Source organism: Lynx canadensis, chromosome D2, assembly GCF_007474595.2.
Source record: "Lynx canadensis isolate LIC74 chromosome D2, mLynCan4.pri.v2, whole genome shotgun sequence".
Taxonomy (NCBI): domain Eukaryota; kingdom Metazoa; phylum Chordata; class Mammalia; order Carnivora; family Felidae; genus Lynx; species Lynx canadensis.
Window position 1 is genome coordinate 55,341,817 of NC_044313.2, and position 7,828 is coordinate 55,349,644.

Here is a 7,828-nt window from a genome sequence, read left to right on the forward strand (position 1 = left end):
CCGCTTAACCGACGACTGAGCCACCCAGGCGCCTCATGAAATGATAATATTTTAGATGTCCTGGGTTAAACAAAATAGATTATCAAAAGTAATTTCACCTATTTCTTGTAACTCTTTAAGTGGCTACTAGAAAATTTAAAACCACACCTGTGGTTTGCATTTGTGGCTCGCATTATATTTCTTTTTTTTTTTTTTTAATTTGAGAAAGGGAGAGAGAGAGAGAGAGAGAGAGCAGGGGAGAGGAGCAGAGGGATGGGAAGAATCTTAAGCAGGCCCCACTCTCAGCACAGAGTCCAAGGTAGGGTTCAATCCCACAACCCTGGGGTCATGACCTAAGCCAAAATCAAGAGCCAGATGCTCAATCAACTGAACCAGCCAGGGGCCCCTCGCATTATATTTCTATGGGCCAGCCGTGCTGCAGATTCTCGGCACGAATCCCTGATAGATAGAGGATAGAGCTAGCCTAGAACACTGTGATGCTCAGTACCCGCTGACCGAATGTCTGAACGAGAGGCCTCCCCAACAGTGCACATGAGACCCTAAAATATAAAGGAGGATGAGTTTGGAAGGACTTTCTGCCCCACTGCCCAGGACGTGCTGGTTTCCCAGTGGCATTCCACCCGAAGATCGCCCTCTAACAGGAAGCCACGGGCCTCCGTAGAAGGGTCAGTAAGGCTTCGAGTTCCATCACCACTGGTTCCTTAATTAGAAGCCAGGAAAAGCCAGTATCCCTTGCAGACAGGACCAGTGATACAAATGGATACCCAGACATGGTCCCAGCCACCCCAGGTTTTTTTTTTTTCCTCTCTCTCTGTTTCCTCCCCCTCTCTCGCTCTCTCCTCTCCTTCCCTCCCTCCTTCACTTTCACTGGCTCCCAAATTACAGCCTTCTGTCAGAAACAGAGACAATCAAGGTGGCACGCAGGGCCCTTGTCACAAATGGCATCTCAGGTCCTCTCCAAATGGAGCATGGCCTTTAAAGAGAAAAGCAGTGCCGCTATCAGCCTGCCTGGGGGAAGATGCATTTCCAAGAAGGCACAGGCCACAAGAGACTCCCTCCCTCGTAGGCTGATCACCCTGCGGGAGGTTCTGGGTGCCTGTGACCGCACAGCCAGGCGCGGGGCTGCTGGGGTCCAAGAGACGAAGGCCTGCCTGGCCTGCTCCACACCTCATGTTGGGGCAAGAGAAGCAGGGCTCAGCCCCTGACCGGCCACCGCCCAGATACCTCACCCAGGGAGAGGGCCTAGAACAAGCCCATTCCCCAGCTCGGGGCCTCAGTTTCCCCACCTGTAACAGGGGGAGTCTAGCTATTTCTAAGGACCCTTCCAGCCCTTGGAATGGAGGTCACAACCTCAAATGGCTAAAGGACAAATGAGTAGAGAGGGATCAAATGTGAGATGGCAGGGAGGGTGGGGCTTCGTGGAGAGTGAAGGCTGTGAACTCACCGAAATCTAAAGGGAGGCTCTCAGGCAAAACTCGGATGTGAGACAGAAGTCAGAGCGAAGTCGGAACTGGCTACGTCTGGAGTGGGTGACACTGCCTGGGAGGGGGCATGCGGGAGCCGGCCGAGGCACTGGGAACGCGTCCCGTCCGCGTGGCGGCGACACAGGCAGGCACACGCGCACAAGTTCACCACTTCTATTTCCGCTCTGCTTCAAAGAATTTTTAAACTAAAAACATAAGTAAATAAAAGGCTGCAATTCGGCAGCGACCGACAACTGCCAACTGGGAACACAGACCCTCCAGCGCCAGCTCCAGTCACAGATGCCAGAAACCTAGACTTTCATGCAAAACTGCTGTCGTTTTAATGTTGTTAGTAGCTAATTTAAAATTAAAACTCACAGCCACGCACGTGCACACACATACACACACACACACACACACACGCCTTCAGGCAGAATTCAATTTATGAGCTTACAGACTGTCAACCTCTCGAAATTGCTAGACTACAACGTGCCTCACACATGACTAAATCAAAAGGGGTAGGAACGAAAGCTACTACATTTTGCATGTGTCCTGTGAGCCAGGCACCGCACAAAAGGCTCGCTCTATCATTTTCCCCTTATTCACGCTGACAGCAAGCCTACAAGGCAATTGAGAATGATTCCCATGTAACAGATGAGAAAACTAAGGCCTGGGCAAGGCGGCATGCCGGACCAAGGCTTCAGAGCTCAAGGGCAGACACACTGGTGTTCAATCCCAGTGTTCTCCACCTGCTTCCAAGCTGCCTTCCAAAAATTACGAAGGGAACAGGTTTGCAATCCCCCTTCGTGACACAGCTTGAGGCCCCTGAGGCCGAGGACGACGTCCGCTCTTCCCATGCCCCTTGGCAAAACACTGAGCCACGCGGACTTTCACTGCCGATGCGAGAGAGTGCCTTAAGAGCACGAAGGCCGAGACCCAAATATAGAGACCGGCAAGGAGCGGCAGAGGCCTGCCCCCTTCCCCATGACAGATCCAGATTAAATTTCACAGTGGAAGACGAGAAAGCTGTCTCTGTGTGGCTCCTTCTTAAATATGCCAAGTTTCTCACTGACACCCTTCTGGTCAATAAAGTTGGTAAGAATACGCATTTTCTGCCCAAGGGGATCCGATAGAGCTATTTTCATATTGAGCCAAAATAGATATGGCCCATAAATGCTCCAGTTTTTCTCAGTTGACTCTTCTGCACAAATGATTAGTCACCACCGATGCAGATATGCAGATCAAGGTACGGAAATTTCCAGCACTCCAGAAGCACACCTCATGCCCTCGTCATTACATCCCCGGGCAACCATGATTCCGTCTTCTGTCGCAGAGGTGGGTTTTGCCTTCCGCAGCCCCTTTCGTACGGGGCCCGGGCCCTTCTGTTCTCACGGTGCCCGCCACTCCCTGTCATCTCACATGTGGCACCGTGTATCTTTGTGCCTCCCGGCCCTCGCAGGCACGTGAGTTTGGGACCTCCGCTCCAAGGGCATATGCCTGCAGCCCAGAACACAGCAGGACGGGCAAAGCTGCCCGGTGTTGAGAGTAACCAACGTGAACAGTGAAAACTGGCTATGGCCACACCAAATGCCCTGCGTGTTAAGGGCCAGTTAACAGCGGGGCTAGAAGTAGGGGATCGATCGCCTGGCAACAATAGGCCATTCTGTCAACAAGCATAAGTCTACCTGCGTGGCAGGCCCTGAGGATACAAGGAGGAGTAAGATACAGCCTGTGCTTCGGGGGGCCTCACTGCCCAGGGGAGGGGTCAGACCCCTGCAGAGTAGTAAAATGCGCCAGGGAAGGAGGTGAGGGAGGGAGCACGGGCTGGAGAGGAGTCAGTGAAGGCTTCCCAGGGTTGGCGATCCCCAAACAGCGTCAGTAATATGCATGTAAGCGCACGAGGCTGGAGCACAGAAAAACCCCCTCTGATCCCCACTCCTTTCTTCCTGGAGGCTAACTACCCCCATGCATAAGAGCCTACCTCGTGAATGACCTTGCTCACCTATTACCCGCACAAAGAAGATGGCCCCAGCGCCAAGAAAAACTCTAATCGGGGCTCAAAATAAAAAATGAACTGAAAAAAAAAAAAAACCAAACCACTGTAACTGCTCGAAATCAACGAGCTCAAAGGCAATTAAGGCAATTTTTAAAAACAGCTTTACATTCTAAAACACTAGAATTTTAAAAACCTGAGGGTTCGTTAAAAAAAAAAAAAGTCTTTTCTTCATCTAGTTGGGTTTGAACTCTTATTCACGAAGGAATGGCTCACGTCAGCATCACCGTGGTCAGGCCCACGCCCGGGCTGACCTGTGTCCTCCCACGCGGCTCTCTGGTCACTCTGCACCCCGGAAGGCTTGCCATCTTCCTGGCAAGGAAGCCAGCTTAGGGGAAGGGCAGTCCTCTTTTGACAGGGCTGGGGCATATGCCATGACCTTTCACCTGTGACACCATTGGCCTCACCGGGCGACTGAGCCAAATCTGCCAAATCTTCTATGCTCAGGCCAGCCTTGATGGCTTCCGGATCGCCATTATTCCTTCAGAAGACCAGGGGGTAACTTGCCACCATCCTGGCTGGCATCATCCTTGTGTCTTGGGGCTCAGGGGTTCCCCCGGCCCCAGGGCGGCAAAAGTGGAATGTCCAGCCTGGGCTGGGGGGGTGAGAGTGGAGCCTGGTCAGTACCCTGCCCTCCGTGGGCTATCCCAGATTAACACGTATGCAGCTCCCTCTGCGTCAGTCCTGTGGCCGCTGAGAGGTGTGATCAGTGAGGCCCTCCAGCGTGTGGGAGGGACAAATGAAGTGGAGGACAGTTACTCAATTCCTTCCCTTTGAGGGACAGCCTCTATCCAGCCCCAGGCCTCCTAGGGGCAGAGCAGTATATCGGATTCCAGAAACCCTGCCCCGTGCCCACTCTCTACCAGCCCAAAGGCAGCACACACACTAACGTTTTGACTGCACGGAAAGCTGGGCCGCTGCGTGACTCTGTTTACAGGTCCCCAAAACACAGACACTTTCTGGCATTAGCAGGGGATGGCCCCAAGGCGCCAGCGGAAAACTGTTACCCGACCCTAGCATGATCCAGGAAAGGAAGTTCCAGTCTCGTTCTCAAACCCACGTTCTGATCCACTGCCCTATGTGGGACACTCCTTCTGCACCAAAAGGTTGTGAAATGCTCATGTCCCTAGAAGATACCGTGGACCAGGGCTTCTCAAACTTTATTGAGCAAATCACTCAAGGATCTTATCAAATACACATCCTGATTCAAGAGTTCTGGGATGGGAAAGAAGCGTCTGCCTTTCTACCAAGCCCCCAGGGGATACTGACGCTGTGTGTCCACAGGCCACCCTCGGACTGCAAGGCTCCGCCATGCCTTCACCTCCCAGAAGTATGCGCATGTAAAGTAAGGACTTCAGAAAGATGCCCTTAAAAATACTAAGCTCAAAGAAATGAACCCTAAATGGTGAGACTGCAGGTAAGGTGGCTTGTTGGAAGAGGAAGCTATCTGGGAGGCAAACATGACCATCTGCCAATAGAACCCTCAAACCAAGCCCCTCAGCAGGCAGATGTGAGGACCCCAGCTGTTTGAGGATCAGGAAGGCCAAGACAGACATGTGTATGGGGACCCAGCCCAAATAAGGGCCAGGATGCCAGCCCCAAGCCTCCCACTCGCTCACTGTCTCCCACCACCTAGCTCACACCCATTACTTCCTTGCGCTATCTCTCCAGCCCATGGGGTACCCCCGCTCCCTGTCATCCAGGTCCTCCGCTTTCTGATCCTCTCCTGCCAGAGGGGAACCCTCCCCAAGCATTCCTATTCACAGCTGAGCCCCCTCCCCGTCCTGGCCCTTCCTCCCGCAGAATGACCTCTAGTCCCCCACCCCGTGGGTGCTGCCCGCAGTGCGCCTACCCCTGCACCGTGACCCAAATGTTAACTCCAGCCAGCTCTCCCCACCATGGGCTGACTCATCAGCACCTCGCACCTGGCTCCAACCGTGGCTCTTGGAGCCCACCCCCACCCAGGCGAGGGACTGACTCCACCCAATACGCCCGCGGGGACGCACACACAATCCTCACGTGCCTCTCCAGCTTATTTCAAAATTCAGATTGGGGTGGGGGCTCTTGCTAATTGCCTGAACCGTAAGGGTCAAAGCCTCTGGTCTAAGAGGGCAAAGTACAGACAAGAGGCAGGAGGAAAGAGGCGTGTTACTACTCAGGAAAGGCTAATTTTCCCCCCAGTGGCCACTGACAACACCAGGGCTGGGGGGTTGGGGTCGCAGTGGGGCGGTGGCCGGCGGCGATGGCACCGGATCTCCGCTCCGAGCACAGAGGCAGCGACTCTAGGTGCAGGCTCACGGAGAGCAAGGTACTGAGAGCTCGCCGGCTGATGCCGCCACCACCTTGGAACGCGCGGGCTGTCCACGCGTCCCGGGCTGACCTGCAGGGGAGATAAGGGGCAGCAATCCCGAGCGCAGGCCTCCAGGGACAGCCAGCACCGTCGGTGGTGGACCTGCCCGCGGACTGACTGGGGAAGCGAAGTGCAAGCCGCACTAGGCTCCCTGCTCCGCGAGGGGTGCATTTCCCCAAAGCCGGATCGGTTTGGGAAGGTTGCGGGGGTCCTCTGGGGTCTCTCGCGGTTACTGAGAGGTGATGAGGGTAGGGCAGAGCTACGTGACTGGAGGTCCCTCCAGCGCCACTGCCCATCCCGCGGTGGCGGTGCGCCCCACCCCATTCCACTGTCCAAATGGGGACCCAGAGCGCGAAGGGGACGGGAGTGGGATCCCGACGCTCTCTTTACCGCCGAAATTCTCCCCACCCCAGACCCAGACCCAGACCCGACCCAATCCAGGGCGCGGAGAGCAAAGCGACCTAATGTCCAGGAACCGGGTGAGGAGTGCAGTGCCTGTCCCCCCTAGGCCAACCCGGCGGGAATTCGAGTTCCCGGGAATCAAAGTTGCCGCGCGTCCGGCCGCGGGCTGGGAACGGGCGCAGCACCCCGGCCAGGGGCGGGGGACGGAAGGAGGCCCCGGGCGCTCGCCGCCGGCGAGGGCCGCGCCCGGAACAAGTGGTTCGGCGGCGGCGGTCGCGACCCCACGGCTGCAACTTTCCCGCCGCGTGGCGGGCGAACGGCGCGGAGAAAGCGAGGGAAGCGGGGAGGGAAGGGGCGGTGCGCGGCTCTCGGTACCGTGTGCGGAGAAGCGCCGCGTCGCGCCTCGGGCTCTGCTCTCCGCCGGGTCGGCCCCCACGGGCCGCCTGCTCCGCTGCTGGCCACCGCCGCGTCTCGCCGCCGGCACGAAGGCTCACCCTCGGCACGCCGGCCGCTCCAGCGTCCCCTTGGGCCCGCCGCTGGCCGCCTGCAACTTCAGGCGCGCCGCGGGCTCGGAAGAGGCGCACCCCAAACGTCCCGAGGCTTTGCACCCCCGCGCTCCATGCCCGGGGCCGGGCCGCCCCGCCCCGCCCGGCTCAGCGCCCGGCCGCCGTCGGACGCGTCTTGTCGCCGAGCATCGCGCCGCGCAGCCCGCGCCCCTCTCTCCCGAGCCGCCGCCGCCGCTCAAGTCCGCGATCAACTTTCCCTCGCTTCCTCCGCCCTGCTCGGCCCCCGCCACCCAGACCCCGCCTCCTGACGCTCCCTCCCGCGCTCCCTCCTCCCCGGCCCCCGCCGGCCGGGCCGCGCCTCGCCGCCCACCCCCTCCACGCTGCGCGCCGGGATCGCGGTGGCCCCTGCCGGGTCCCGCTGCGACCCCCGGGAGCCGCGCGGAGCCCGGCCAGGCGCTCAGGGCATGAATATTTCAGTGCTGGCGAAGCTGCCCTCTGCCGATGTCATGGCACCGGCTGCTGTGGCAACTCGACGAATCCCCCCCAAGGGGCAGGGAGGACGCCCGCGGAAGCGGCCCCAGGTGCTTGCGGGAGCCTTGCCCCGCAGGGCCGTCCGCCCTCCCAGAGAGGGGCGCGCAGAGGGGTGGGGGCCCGGCGGGCCTCTCGCCGGCTCCGCGCCTCCGGCCGAACCGGGAAACGCTCCCGGGAAGCCGAAGCCAGCGAGCCGGCCCACGGCCTGGGTGAGCCGGCGCCATCTGTTGGCTTTAAGCGCCCCCTCTCTGCTCCCAGAATCGCTGAGCGCCGAGCGGGGCTCGGTCCCTCTAGTCCTCGAGGCCGCTTGGCTCAACCAGCTGCCTTTGCCCACACCACTCATGGCGCTCCCACCTGCGCCGTCTCCCTCACTCGAGCTCAGAATGCCCCCCGGTGCTTACAAATGAAGGACCCCGGATGGGAAGAGGGCCTTGAGGTCACCAGAACACCCTCACTTGTGCAGTAGACCATCCTGCAGGAAGGGTCCCCCGGCCTTTTCTTGCCCACCTATAGGGATGGAGAC

The 7,828-nt window shown here is 58.4% G+C and overlaps 1 protein-coding gene across 1 annotated transcript; it reads left to right on the forward strand.

Annotated features, from left to right (window-relative positions):
- Positions 1–6,108: 6,108 nt before the first annotated feature.
- Positions 6,109–7,242, forward strand: LOC115526921 (basic proline-rich protein-like). The gene has a single exon (XM_030334227.1). The coding sequence runs from the start codon at positions 6,109–6,111 to the stop codon at positions 7,240–7,242; it is 1,134 nt and encodes a 377-aa protein (XP_030190087.1).
- Positions 7,243–7,828: the final 586 nt, after the last annotated feature.